This window comes from Hippocampus bargibanti, linkage group LG03, assembly GCF_051943395.1.
Source record: "Hippocampus bargibanti isolate YZ-2025 linkage group LG03, ASM5194339v1, whole genome shotgun sequence".
NCBI lineage: Eukaryota > Metazoa > Chordata > Actinopteri > Syngnathiformes > Syngnathidae > Hippocampus > Hippocampus bargibanti.
The window spans coordinates 31,259,886-31,275,486 of NC_142736.1; the positions used below are offsets into that span (position 1 = coordinate 31,259,886).

Sequence of the window (15,601 nt, forward strand, 5' to 3'; positions counted from 1 at the left end):
ACTTTGGTCTGAAAACGTCGTGTAGGACCACAAAGAGGCAGAAGAGGGCGACAAAGCTCCATATAAGGAATTAATCAGCCTGAGGAAACGGGCTGATTAATTCCTTACACGGCTTTGTCGCCATGTTCTGCCTTTTTTGGGTGCGACATTTACCACCTCTGATGCCTCAAAATGACACGGAAGAAATTCTTTAATCGATTGCAAACATGTATGCTTTCTTCTTCAGAACTATTTGAATCATATTCATAACTGGATGAGTAACAAGAAAGCATATTCTCTGAATCTGAAGCCATTGTTTTGATTCTTTAGCAAGGTGTCCTGGCGTGACGTCACGAACAAGGGGGCGGGACCTTCTGAAGCTCGGCATTTCCGGGGTCATTTTGAAGTAGTTTTGGAACATTTTAAGTCATTTTTATTGGTGTTTTGCATTTGACTAAAAATATCATTTTGGGTATTTTAGATGCTATAAAACGTTTTTCTGATGTCAGTTAGGAAACAAAAAAGTGACGTCGGTTGTCCTTTAAGGCTGAGAAAATTATAAAGTAGAAAATGATGTTTTTATGGGGACCTGGGAACGGATTATTCTCATTTTAATAGTTTCCTATGGGAAATTATTTTTTTGGGATACACACTTTTCTCCTTACACTGTCTGGGAACCAATTAAGTCCGTAAGCCAAGGTATTAGTGTAGTCTCCCATTCACAACTTGCACCTTGTACAGAGGGATGAAAGTTACAAGCTAAAACGAACGAGTGAATTCCCAACCCCCCTTTCGCACCCCACCAAAAATTAATCCTTTCAAGTGTCCGTCAAAGCTTTTTCGATGAGTGTAAAAGTTTCCCCGCCCCGCACGAAAAGGCACTGCACACACCTGGTGGAAGGCTCGCACGCACACATACCAGCACTTGAAAGACGGCACGCTCAGGGCATGAAAATTATGACCTGTTCGCTATTTTTTTTTTTTACGCACGCAAACGTACACACGCGACAACCCGCAAGCTCGATAGGCAAAACAGAGCTGGGAACTGTCAGTAGGAGTCATAATTGGGGTATTTATGGAGTCCGGTCTTCTTTACAAGATTGTTAGGTGTTGCTAGGCAGAGTTCACGGGGCTATTAAAAAAAAACATGGTGTTGTTGGATAATGCGGGTGGGGAGTCCAAAAAGGCTATGAAAATCCTTAAATGTGCTGTCGCTGCTCAGTCACAGAAAAATTTTATCCAGTGACCTTTTTGAAGGGCGCTAAGAAATGAAATATTTTATAATTATTATGATATTATCTAATAGCCATATATCCATCTATTAGCTATCTATCTATCCATCGCCATCTATCCATCTATCTATCAATTAGCCATCTATCCATCTATTAGCCATCTATCTATTCACCATCTATCCATCTATTATCCATCTATTAGCCATCTATCCATCTATCAATTAGCCATCTATCTATTAGCAATCTCTCTATTCACCATCTATCAATCTATCTAATAGCCACCTATATTTTAGCCATATATCCATCTATCTATTAGCCATCTATCTATTAGCCATCTTTCCATCTATCTATTAGCCATCTATCCATCTATCTAATAGCCATCTATATATTAGCCATATATCTCTTCGCCATCTATCTATTAGCCATATATCCATCTATCGATCTAACTCTTAGCCATCTTTCCATCTATTAGCCATCTATCCATCTATCAATTAGCCATATATCCATCTATCTATTAGCCATGTATGTATTAGCCATCTATCCATTAGCCAACTATCTATCTATATATTAGCTATCTAGCCATCTATCTACTAGCAATCTATCCATCTATCTATCTGTTAGCCATCTATCTATTAGCCCTATATCTATTGTCCATCTATCTATTAGCCCTATATCTATTAGCCATCTATCTATTATCAATCAATCGATTAGCCATCTATCTATTGTCAATCTATCAGCCATCTACCTATTCGCCATCTATCTATTAGCCATCAATCTATTAGCCTGATAGCTGGCAATTACCTAGATAGCTATTAACTATCTGGCTATCTATTATCTATCTAACTGGCTATTATCCAGCGAGCTAACTTTCTATCTATTTGAATTATTCCAGGTTGAGTGAACGCTGGCACATGCGGCTGCCGCTGCTCATACACAGAAAAACTGATCCTGTGACTGTAAAGTGACCTTGAGAGTTTTGAAAGGCGCTTAGAAATGAAATGTATTCTTATTATTATTGAGAATTAGATCAAATTTGCTCCAAATACCCCCCTTCCTTCTCTAGAACTTGTGTGATTCAGTGGTTCAGTGGTAAAGGTGTTGCTTTGCGTGCCATGGCCGCTGTGGTTTTGGCTCCCAAACATCAACACCAAGTCCTCTGCGGCTTTTCGCAAAGAATTGTTACAACTTGCATTTGTTTTCCAAGGGGAATGTTATAATGCACATCGTCATCATCATCTTTGGTAGAACATTCCGTTTTCCAATTAGCATCGATTCATGAGCACAAAGCTAATGAATTAGCACCAATGGTCACTCATTCATTCACACACAGCGATCAATTAGCACCAAGTCATTAGCACAAAGCTAATGAATTAACACCAATGGTCATTCCTTCATGGGCACACAGCGAATGAATTAGCATTAATTCATTCGCAAAAAGCTCATGAATTAGCGTCAATGTTCACTCATTCATTCGCATCAAGTGATTAGCACAAAACTAATGATTTAGCACCAGTGATCACTCATTCATTAGCCCACAGCAAATTAATTCGCATAAATTCATTAGCACAACGCTAATGAATTAGCACCAATGTTCACTCATTCATTCGCATACAGCAAATTAATTAGCATCAAGTCATTAGCACAAAACTAATGATTCAGCACCAATGATCACTCATTCATTCGCACACAGCGAATGAATTCACCTCAATACATTAGCACAAAGCTAATGATTTAGCACTAATGGTCTTTCATTGATTCGCACTTAGCGAATGAATTAGCATTAATTTATTAGCACAAAGCTAATGAATTAGCACCAGTGAGCACTCATTCATGAGCATACAGCTAATAAATTAGCATCCATTCATTAGCACAATGGTAATGAATTGGCACCAGTGACCACTCATTCAGTAGCACACAGTTCATGAATTAGCATCAATTCTTTAGCACACAGCTAATGAATTCGCGCCAATGCTCACTAATTCATTAGCACACAGCTAGCTAACCACCAAACATGAACTCTGCTACACTTTGGAATATTTGTGTGAATGTGCAGTTTGGTTATTTTGGTTGCCTCGCTAGGCCAGATCAGAAGGTCATCGCGGCTGTAGACGAAACAGTCTCGCTGACTTTCCCGTCCGGTTTTCCCCAAGCGTTGTCCTAGCCAGCGTGCATGCGAAGCGCCCGTAACCGGCGCAGGAAGCTGAGGTGTTTGCATCCCCATTGCCTCGGGCTGGGGGAGTTTACACAGAGTGTTGCTATTAATCCGCCCTCTGTGCAATTGTGCTGTTCAAGTCTTCCGTAACAATGCCTGTCATGCTGTAACATTCCCCTGAAGGGAAGCACAAGTCGTCACGCATGGCTGCGTTAGCGTGGTAAAACAAATGGCAAAAGTAGAGCATTCTTTTCAGCCGCGCTTGCATGACTGCAACATGTTTGTTTCTTTTGTGCATGTGTAGACATAGCGCAATGATTTAGCATTGCCGTAACTGGCATGGGTGAATTTGATCACTTTTAGCTGTTTGCTAATGAGTTAGTACTAAGTAAAAATATATACATTTAAATCTGTCTGTCTGTCTGATGGTCGGTCGGTCGGTCGGTCGGTCTGTGGGTCAGTCTGTCGGTCGGTCGGGCTGTCGGTAGGTCTGTCGGTAGATCTGTCAGTAGGTCTGTCACTCGGTCGATCGGTCTGTCGGTCTGACGGTCGGTCGGTAGACTGTCGGTCTGTCTTTCTTTCGGTCTGTCGGTCTGACGGTCGGTCGGTCAGTAGGTCTGTCGGTCATTCGGTCGGTCGGTAGACTGTCGGTAGGTCTGTCGGTCTGTCTTTCTTTCGGTCTGTCGGTCTGACTGACGGTCGGTCGGTCAGTAGGTCTGTCGGTCATTCGGTCGGTCGGGAGGTCTATCTGTCTATCTATATTTTTCAAACAATTTATCTTTTTATCTTTTTGAATTAAAAAATGCTGTCAATGTTCTGTTTTTTTTCACTGTATGTTTTTTTTCCCCTGAAACATACGTACAGTTCAACGGTTCTATAGAAAATGCATGAAAAAAACATTTTATCAATGGGGAAAATAAATCTAATTTTTTTTTTAATCAACTTTATTCTAAAATAAACAAATATTTTAAAATTCAGTCATCTGAAATGGCACCACAAAAATATACAACTCTTTTCCCAATTTTATTTTTGCACTATTGTGTATGGCTTCATATGCAGAAAAAATATCAACCCCCTAGCCCCGCTATAGGTATTGCGGCTTCTTTCTCCCCTACAACCCTTTCTTCTTGAAAATATAAACACACACCTACCCACTTAAACAAACGGGAAAGCAGGCTGAAGCTCAGCATTGCGCCTGAGGCGCGTCACTGAATTTTAAGAATGAGTTAGCGTGTCAAGGTAGCGTGTCTCGCCGGCAGACCACGCCCGCACCTGGCAGGTGTTTCGTGCAGAAGAGTGTGTGTACGTGTTTGATATTGAAACCTGGGTGCGTGTGTGTGTGTGTGTGCGTTGAATACCCAAGCGATGAGGGACATGATGTTATGAAGCTATCCCTGGAAACACGCTTAAAAAAAAGGAATATTTGTATACACATGTCAGTCACCTTTACTGACATCTGCCACGATCAAAGTTTCCCTCTGCCAAACGTCATATTTTATGTGTGTCACTAAGTCAACACGCTGTCATGGGGCATACATTTGACCCCCCAACACGCTGTTATTAATGCATGTCAACAATGTCCCCGTAGGTCCTAATATTTGAAATTGTGCATACCAGGATTAGCTTTTTAATATTTTGACTCTAATTCAAGTGTAGTATGGATCAAATTGTAGCAAATTGATTATCATGGTTTTGACTCTTCGGTGCTACCTTTCTGACAGAACCTTTTGTATTCGCCTGGGCTGCCCCTCTGTTATGTGGCATTCCACAGGGCTCAATTTCGGGGCCCATGCTGTTCTCGCGATACCTGCTCCCATTGGGTTCCATTCTAAGGAAACATGATACAGTGAAACCTCGGTTTACGAACCCCTTGGCTTACGAATTTTTCGGTTTACGAATGTTCCATTTATGAAAATTATACCTTGGCATACGAACTATTTTTCGGGATACACACGGAGAGCCACAATGAGTGATGTGTTGTTCGCGAACGAGCCCGTTCTCCGAACAAGAAAATGGTGGCCACTGTCTTTGTCCTCTATTCCCCACCCCCAGTCTTCGGTGCTGTTTGTATGTTCCCACTGGTGCCTGTGTGGGTTTTCTCCGGTTTCCTCCCACATTCCAAAAACACACAACAGGTTCGTGGAACAAATTATCCATCTAAATATATTTAGAAAAAAGATAATCATTCGTATATATTTTTTAACTCTTGATGTTCACACATGTTTTTGTTTTCCTTGCTCAGTCAGCCTCTTCTGTCACGCCCACCCCCAAAGGTTCAGACTATGGGCCTTCATTCTCAAAACAAGAGCCCCTCGGAAGTGAGCTCATCTCTTGGTTATTTCTGACATATGACACATTTTGTAATTATAACTTAGATAACGAATTGTTTCCTGGGTTTTTAGGGGTTGGGAGGTACCCCTAGGCTGTTTGTCTCCATGGAAACAGCTGAGGAAACGCCTGTCATGAAATTACGCACATAGATGAACCAATGGATGTTCTAAGTATGTATAAACGCATACATAGCGGGACTCTTGGCCCGGAGACATAGACAGACAGATTGTACGCATGTATGTGTGTGTATGTGTGTTTTGAGTGGTAGTGGCAGTGGGAGCCAGTCCAGGCAAGCGCCCAATTCCCCCCCTTTGCTCTGCAATTATCCCCTCTAGCTGTTTTTACCTCTGACCTCTGCTACCTACACTTGTCATAATGACATCTAGCCACGCTAGGGTTCAACTCTGTGTGAAGATTTACATATGTGTGTGTGGAGTGCTGGGGGATTGGGTAATATGCATATTTGGTAGGTTGTAAAGGGGGGGGGGGGAATGTATGGGGAAAAGTATGAAAAGCAGACACCATTCAAGAAAAACAAAAGTTTATGCAAACAGGATAAACAATATAGATGAATGTACAGTGATACCTTGGCTAACGAACTTATTGGTTACCAGACAGAGTGTGTAAGGCGAAGTGTGTATCCCAAAAAATAATTTCCCATAGGAAACCATTAAAATGAGAATAATCCGTTCCCAGGTCCCCATAAAACATAATATTTTACTTTCTAATTTTCTAAACCTTAAAACTACAAAAAATATACCTTATTTTATGTATAATAAATGTGCTATGGTATTATAATTAAAGAAATAAACTGTACTGTATGATAAAGTCATTTTATTTACCTTTGTGATGGTATTGGATGGCTTGATGGAATGGAGTGGCCGGTTTCATCAGCATTAAACACTTGATGAGGAACGTATCCTTCTTCTTTAACCATCTTGAGGAATGATTCCTTGTAGGTGCTTTCCCTGCTATAATTTTACCTAGTTCCTCATCAATTGTGTTCTGTTTAACTGGGTTGATAGCTTTTTGCATCAAGTGTACAGATGGCTTGTGCGGGTTATTTGTGGAGCCTGATTGATGGGAATTTTAACCTTGCAGTCTACACTCTGCCTTGTTTCACCCTGTCAGGTTTGTTTCATCTTACGTTTTACTTATGGGTTTGTTTGCTACTTTGGACGTTTCTGTTCGGATGACTTTGTTGTTTGACAAGTTGTAAAATACACCCCGCTCCTGCCTGCTTTTTTTTTTGGGGGGGGGGTTCCACCACCTCCTTGCAAACCGTGACACTCCTGTCATAAACTTGAGTTAGTAATCGAGATAACAAAAAGTACATGTTCCATTCTATTAAGGAAATCCATTTGTACTTTAATAAGAGAGTGGTAGGGGAGAAAAATAATATTACAAGAATAAAATATATGCAGTTAAAGGGCAAAAAACGCATACGATTTGACAAAGTAAAAATGGAGTTTGTGGAAAATTTGAGTATGATGTGGAAAAGGATAAATGTGGATTTGTCGCAGAAAAAAACAAAAAATTATGGATGAAGTTGTTTTGATAAAAGAACATTGAATCAAACCTTGAAGAGACAAAAAAAATGAAAGATTTTTACAATAATGTACCAGGAAAAGTAGCAGTTTTAGTGTAACTTATTTAATTAAAAAAAGAAAATAAAACGGAAATACAAAATAAATTGCAGGAAAATGCAGAGATATGGTTGATGATGGTGCACCGTAGTGCCATCCTCTGGTCAAGAGCTAAAAATATGAGGGGCTAAAGAAAAATCGAAGTAAAACCAGAAATAAATAAAATAAATACAAAAAGATTTTTACAAAGAGCATTATAGGTTAATGATGGAAAAGCTGTAATTTTACAAAAATAAAGTTTTTATTTTCAAGAAAAAGGACAATTCTATGATATCTGCTTTTTGTCTATATAAAAATATAAAATAAATTTAACGATGAATAAAACCGGCTTGAGAAAAGCCTTCTAATGTCATGAGAAAAAAAATATCAAATTAACCCGTAATATTGTTTTTTTTTTCATTTGTTCAAAAAAAGTTATTTCCCAACTGAAAAAAAGGTTTGGCGGTAACACGCATAAAGAAGGTGTAAATTGACACAAATTCCTTGGGCGCCATCTTGTGCATTTTCTGGGCGTTACATTGGAGTCCAGATGCCTCAAAATGAGACAGAAGGACTTCTTTAATCGATTGCAAACATTTCTGCTTTCCTCTTCAGAACTCTTTGAATCATATTCATAACTGGATGAGTAACAAGAAAGCATCTTCTCCGAATCTAAACTCTCTGAAACCATTGTTTTGATTCTGGAGCAAGGCAGTTTGTGAAGGAGTATCATGGCGTGATGTCACGAACAAGGGGGCGGGACTTTCTGAATGTCACCATTTCCGAGCTCATTTTGTGGCAGTTTTGGGACACTTTAGGTCATTTTTATTGGTGTTTTGCATTTGACTAAAAATATCAGCCTGCGTGTTTTGGGTATTTTAGATGCTATAAAACGTTTTTCTGATGTCAGTTAGGAAACAAAAAAATGGTGTCAGTTGTCCTTTAAATTTTGTAATAATACTTTGTTTTTCATCTCATATTTTTAAAATGTTTTTTTCTTGTAAATTATCAGCTAACACATAAAATACCAACTTGGGTGTGACTTTATTCTTTGCATATTATGATCATTTTATCTACATTTTTTTCCTCCATTTTTTTCTCGAAAAAGAAACCCAATTGTCATTATACTGACACTATTTCTCAAAACCATTTGACATTTTCTTTCTTTTATTGAACACAATACCTCTCGCTGCACATCGGCAATAAAGAACCTCGTTTGAATTTTAAAAGAATCCCTCGTCCCCGTTTGCATGCTAACCTGTAGCAGAAAGAAATGGAAGGAAGTCCTTCGGGAGTCCTTTTTTCCATTTTTAAATAATGACACCAGCAGCATTCTAAAAGTTCAGGTACTGAACATAAGGTCCCCTTGCCCGGACCCCCACTCAGCAAAATCAGGCTCTCCACCGGAAGGAAAAGAATCCATTGAGGTACCTCTCTTGTCTCCAAATACTTTCTCCTGCAGTTCAATGATGTCGTTTCGAATGTCGGCCATCATCAGCAGTAGGAAGTCGAAAGAGCCTGGAGGGCCCTGAAAAAACAGATCGCATGGATTACGGATTGTTCAAAATGTCTCTGTCAGACAAAAAAAAAATCTCAATTGTGGCCTTAAAAATTAGGGAATATTAATATTAGCATGAATCACATGATTTAGCGAGGGGGGTGGATGGATGAATGGGGAAAAAAAATACATGTGAAACTAACTTACAGGGGGCCCACTGGGACCATCAGCTCCTCTCTCACCCTGAAAATGTACATACAGTGTTGTTAGTAACAACAACAAAAAAATTCAATTGACATATCACAGAAACAAAGCTAGCATTGTAAATATGCAAATGTCGTTAATGGTTAATTTTGACTTGCAGTGAGATCTTATTGTAACTGCTAGTTTGGCCACCAGGGGGCAGCAAGTCACATACAGTATACGGACATGAACATCAGGAAATTGTTTTTATATGTGGATGTGTGTATTTTAGGATGTTGAACTGACCTTTAAACCGTCTTTTCCGGGGGCCCCGGGTGGTCCCTGGATGAAGAATAATAGTTAAAAAAAAAAACATTTTTCCAAATCAATGCAAAATGATTGCTTTCTATTTACATGCTTATTATTTCAAATACATACAGTACAGCACACTTAATACAGTAGTGTATTTTTCTGTAGATTCATATTTTTCTTATTTACCACTGGTCCTCTGCGGCCTCTTTTGATATGCCTTAGATCAGGCTCTGGACCCATGGGTCCAATGTCCCCACGGGGTCCCCGAGGTCCTGGAGAGCCTCCCTCGCCCGGCTCCCCTCTAGCTCCTGGCCCCCCTGGGTGTCCTGTTGAGTCGTTATTTTGAGAAATTGGATGATTTGAAGATTAGGTTGGTCGGAAGTTTGATTGTCATTTTTGCTGTAGGTTAAGGAGTCGGAAGTGTAGGAAAGGTAGGTGGATCGCTAAGTAGGTAGACTGGGAGGGAGATCATGAAGGTAGGTGGCCATTGAAAGAGGGGGAAGAAGATGGATGGAGATAGGTAGAAGCATACATTCACATAAAGGGAAAATGTGTTGACTCAAGTGTAAGATGACTAGTGGGTACAGTAGTTACATACATGTTACTAGGCAGGTAGTAGGTCGGTAGGTAGGTAGATTGCTAGGTAGGTGGGTGGGTAGTTAGGTAGATAGGTAGGTAGATATGTGGGTAAGGAGGTGGATAGGTAGGTAGGTAGCTAGCTAGGTAAGTAGGTAGATATGTAATTAGGTAGGTAGGTCATTAGGTAGGAAGGTAGCTAGCTAACTAGTTAGGCAGGTAGGTAACTAGCGAGGTAGGTAATTAGGTTGGTAGGTAGCTAGGTAGGTAGGTCATTAGGTAGGAAGGTAGGTAGCTAGCTAGCTAGGTAGGCGGTTAGGTAGAGAGGTAGGTAATTAGGGAGGTGGGTATCTAGGTAGGTAGGAATGTGGGTAGGTAAGTAGGTAGATAGCTAGAAAGGTAGGTAGCTAGCTAGGTAAGTAGGTAGGTAGGTAATTAGGTAGGTCGGTAGCTAGGTGGGTAGCTAGGTAAGTAGGTAGGTAGATATCTGGGTAGGGAGGTAGATAGGTCGGTAGTTAGCTAGGTAATTAGGTAGGTAGGTAGGTAGGTAATTAGGTAAGTAGGTCATTAGGTAGGAAGCTGGCTAGCTAGCTAGTTGGGCAGGTAGGTAACTAGCTAGGTAGGTAATTAGGTTGGTAGGTAGCTAGGTAGGTAGGTAGGAAGGTAGCTAGCTAGCTAGGTAGGTAGAGAGGTAGGTAATTAGGGAGGTAGGCATCTAGGTAAGTAGGTAGATAGCTAGCTAGGTAAGTAGGTAGGTAGGTAATTAGGTAGGTAGGTAGCTAGGTGGGTAGCTAGGTAAGTAGGTAGGTAGATATCTGGGTAGGGAGGTAGATAGGTCGGTATCTAGCTAGGTAATTAGGTAGGTACGTAGGTAGGTAATTAGGTAGGTAGGTCATTAGGTAGGAAGCTGGCTAGCTAGCTAGTTGGGCAGGTAGGTAACTAGCTAGGTAGGTAATTAGGTTGGTAGGTAGCTAGGTAGGTAGGTAGGAAGGTAGCTAGCTAGCTAGGTAGGTAATTAGGGAGGTAGGCATCTAGGTAGGTAGGTATGTGGGTAGGTAAGTAGGAAGCTAGGTAGGTCGGTAGCTAGCTAGGTAAGTAGGTAGGTAGGCAGGTAGCTAGGTAGGTATATAATTAAGTAGGTAGGTAGGTAGATAAGTAGGACGGTAGCTAACTGGGTAGGTAGGTAGCTAGCTAACTAAGTAGGTAGGTAGGTAATTAGACTAGCTAGCTAGCGAGGTAGGTAGCTACCTGGGTAGGTAGTAAGTAGGTAGGTAGGTAGGTAGGTAAGTAAGTAAGTCTGCGAGATAAACACGAGAAGAAGTTGGGTATAGTTTGGTGTAGCAGGTTCATAAGGAGATAGGGAGTTTAGTGCGTCAGTGTGTTAGATTGGTGGATTAGGAAGACCGTATAGGTCGGTGGACTAGGCAGGAAGATTAGGTAGAGTATTTCAGATGGCACTTCTGGACACAGATATTTAAATAGGTTGGGGGATAAGAGAGTAGGGTTATCAAAGGTGTCACCTGGGACTCCAGGTGGCCCCGGAGGTCCAGGTAGACCAGGATGACATGATCTCTCTGCGCTTTTTCCAACTTCCTGAAAGGAGGTTTGTCATTTCGGCTGGCCAGAAGCTCACTAACCTGCAAGTACAGAAAGCATAATCGGATCACTACAACAACGATAAACCATAGCCAGCATGAGACCTCCAATCAAGGCTACCTGCGAACTGGCCAACCGCAGTTTTATTTGCAACAGATTGCGTTTCATGTTGATGAAGTCCTGGCAGGTAAACGAGCAGGTACCCGCGCTCATTAGCGTGTCCGACTTCCCTGATGAGCTCACTGGAAACCAGCACAACATACTTTCAACAGAATGAAATCATGTCACCTCATGATACAACATGCTAATTTTTGTACTTTTTTTTGCACACAATATCAAAGACCATGTCATGAGGTGTGTTTAGGTGGACCCGCTGAGTCAAAAAGAAAATCTATTAGCTAGTAAATAGCTAGCTAGCTAGCTTTCGATCTATTTGAGTTATTACGGGTTGAGTGAATGCTGGCGCGTGTGACTGCCGCTGCTCACCCATAGAAAAACTGATCCAGTGACTGTAAAGTGACCTTGAGAGTTTTGAAAGGCGCTTTCAAATGAAATGTGCTATTATGATTATTATTATTATTTTGATTATTATTATGATTATGATGCTGATTATTATTATTATTATTATTATTATTATTATGATTATGATGATGATGATGATTATTATTATTATTATTATTATTATTATTATTATTATTATTATTATTATAACACCCTACGATCCCCTACAATAATATATGATGAATTCCTCGTACGACATGTTGCTGCGCATTTGGCAAGCCGCACACACTGCGTTGATTTATAGCGGCACTTCACGCTTCGCAGTTACAACATCAAAACATACAGCTGCTCCACTGCTGGATATAAATATATAGAATTACTACATGTCTACTGCTCATGCAGCAGCATTTTTATATCTAGATAGCTGGAAATGCTTTTCGCATGCGGGAGGTGCACTTGCCATCAATGAAATCTGGATGCTGCGTTTTGTTTTATTTATGCAGCCCGTTCACGTTTTCAAATATAAAAATAATGCAACTAAAAGGTATACCACTTGGCTTTTGATTTCTTACCTTCAAATAAATAAATAAACGAACGAATGAATAAATAAATAAATAAATAAATGCTTAAGTAAATAATCTGACAAATAAACAAACAGTAAATAAAAAATTAGATAATAAATCAAAAAAATAAATACAAAAAATAAATAAATACACAAACAAAAAAAAAAAACATGAATAAATAAATATCAAACTAATCAATAAATCAAATCGACAAATTAATAATTTAACAAACAAACAACTACATACATACTACATACTTGGCAATAAAGATGATTCTGATTCTGATTTCTGATTTCTGTATTTATTTCTGTATTTATTTATTATCTATCTACTTATGTATTTCTGTATTTATTTCTGTATTTATTTATTATCTATCTACTTATTTATTTCTGTATTTTATTTATGTATTTATTTATGTATGTATTTATTTATTTATTTAGTATCTACTTATTTATTTCTGTATGTCTTTATTCTATCTACTTATTTATTTATTATCTATCCACTTATTTATTTATTTCTGTATTTATGTCTTTATTTATTTATTTTCTATCTACTCATTTATTTCTGTATTTATTTATTATCTACTTATTTATTTCAGTATTTTATTTATGTATTTATTTATGTATTTATTTATTATCTACTTATTTATTTCTTTATGTATTTATTCTATCTAATTATTTCTTATCTATCCACTTATTTATTTATGTATTTGTGTATTTATTTCTGTTTATTATCTAACTACTTATGTATTTATTTCTGTATTTATTTATTATCTATTTACTTATGTATTTCCGTATTTATTTCTGTATTTATTTATTATATATCTACTTATGTATTTCTGTATACAAAAAATAAATAAATACACAAACAAAAAAAAAAACATGAATAAATAAATATCAAACTAATCAATAAATCAAATCGACAAATTAATAATTTAACAAACAAACAACTACATACATACTACATACTTGGCAATAAAGATGATTCTGATTCTGAAACAAAAAATAAATAAATAAACAAATAAATATACAAATAAACAAACAAGTAAATAAAAAAAAACTATTGAACGAGCAAATAAATAAATAATCTTACAAATAAACAAAGTAAAACAATAAGTAAATAAATGGATAAAAAATTAAATACATAAATACACATATAAATAAATAAATAGATAATCGAACAAACAAAAAAACTTCATATAAAACAAATAAACACACAGACTATAAAATAAATAAATATTAAACTAGCGAATAAATAATATAACAAATAAACAAACAAACAATAAATAGATTAAAAAAAACCACAAAAATAAATAAATAAATAATTAAATAAATACATTGGAACTAGCGAATAAATAAATATATAAATAATCTAATAAACGAACAACCAAAAAATAAATACATTAAAAAAACAACTAAATAAATACATGAATAACTAAATTTAAACTAGCGAATAAATAAATAAATAAAATAGATTAAAAAAACAACTAAATAAATACATGAATAAATAAACGCACAAATAAACAAACACAAATATTGAATTACTGAGCGAATAAATAAATAAATAAATAGTAGGTAAACAAGCAAACAAATAAATAATCAAATAATCAAATAAATAAATAAATAAATAAATAAATAAATAAATAAACAATTTGATAGGATACGGTTATGCCTGAAATGTCTTGAAATCTTACGGTTGTGCAAGGCGATGCAGGAACGCTGGTCGGGAGCCAGAATGTATCCATTGCGACATCGACACAGGAAGCTGCCGTCCGTGTTGACACATTCATGCTCGCACACGCCGCCACCCGACTCCTCACATTCGTCAATGTCTAAGGACAAAGCAGGGGGGTAAAAAATAACATGGTAATATTTAATTCAATAGAAGTCCGCAAAATAGTCAAAAGCAGCCGAATCCAATGCAACCTGAATGCTTCTCATGAAAGTTATATATAACATTCTTGCTCTACCTACCAAGACAATATGGAGACTTGTGGTTACGATGTCTCTCCCGGTCAAAGCGATAGCCCGGGTAGCACGTGCATACGACACGCCCAAAGTTGTCGGTGCATTGTTGTTCACACGGCGACGTGGCACACACGTCAACGCCTGTACAAAAATTAAAAATTAAAAAAATTAAAATTAAAAATAACCAACATTAGGGGACAGGACATGTACAATCATTTTATTATAGTGGTGAAATTTGAACAAAGGTGGCCAATATCCTGAAAAACAACAAACATACTGTCGGCTATTTTTTTTTATAGTGAGGTAATGTTTATTATTTATTTATGTATTTATTTCTGTTTATTATCTAACTACTTACGTATTTATTTCTGTATTTATTTATTATCTATTTACTTATGTATTTCCGTATTTATTTCTGTATTTTATTTATGTATTTATTTATGTATGTATTTATTTATTTATTTAGTATCTACTTATTTATTTCTGTATGTATTTATTCTATCTACTTATTTATTTATTATCTATCCATTTATTTATTTATTTCTGTATTTATGTCTGTATTTCTGTATTTATTTATTTATCTACTTATTTATTTCTGTATTTTATTTATGTATTTATTTATTTATGTATTTATTTATTATCTACTTATGTATTTATTCTATCTACTTATTTCTTATCTATCCACTTATTTATTTATGTATTTGTGTATTTATTTCTGTTTATTATCTAACTACTTACGTATTTATTTCTGTATTTATTTATTATCTATTTACTTATGTATTTCCGTATTTATTTCTGTATTTATTTATTATATATCTACTTATGTATTTCTGTATTTATTTCTGTATTTATTTATTATCTATCTACTTATTTATTTCTGTATTTTATTTATGTATTTATTTATGTATGTATTTATTTATTTATTTATTTTATGTATTTCTGTATTTATTTCTGTATTTATTTATTATCTATCTACTTATTTATTTCTGTATTTTATTTATGTATTTATTTATGTATGTATTTATTTATTTATTTATTATCTACTTATTTATTTCTGTATGTATTTATTCTATCTACTTATTTATT

At 36.7% G+C, this 15,601-nt stretch overlaps 1 protein-coding gene across 1 annotated transcript in view; it reads right to left on the minus strand.

Annotated features, from left to right (window-relative positions):
• Positions 1-6,956: 6,956 nt before the first annotated feature.
• The window catches only part of LOC148900962 (collagen and calcium-binding EGF domain-containing protein 1-like), a 44,621-nt gene continuing 35,976 nt past the window's right edge, over positions 6,957-15,601 (minus strand). Inside the window, 9 exon segments of the mRNA XM_088991349.1 lie at positions 6,957-8,847; positions 9,025-9,060; positions 9,307-9,342; positions 9,499-9,638; positions 11,409-11,486; positions 11,489-11,525; positions 11,605-11,726; positions 14,242-14,379; positions 14,522-14,656. Of these exon segments, the coding sequence (XP_088847475.1) occupies positions 8,662-8,847; positions 9,025-9,060; positions 9,307-9,342; positions 9,499-9,638; positions 11,409-11,486; positions 11,489-11,525; positions 11,605-11,726; positions 14,242-14,379; positions 14,522-14,656 (908 nt within the window). The 3' untranslated portion in view covers positions 6,957-8,661.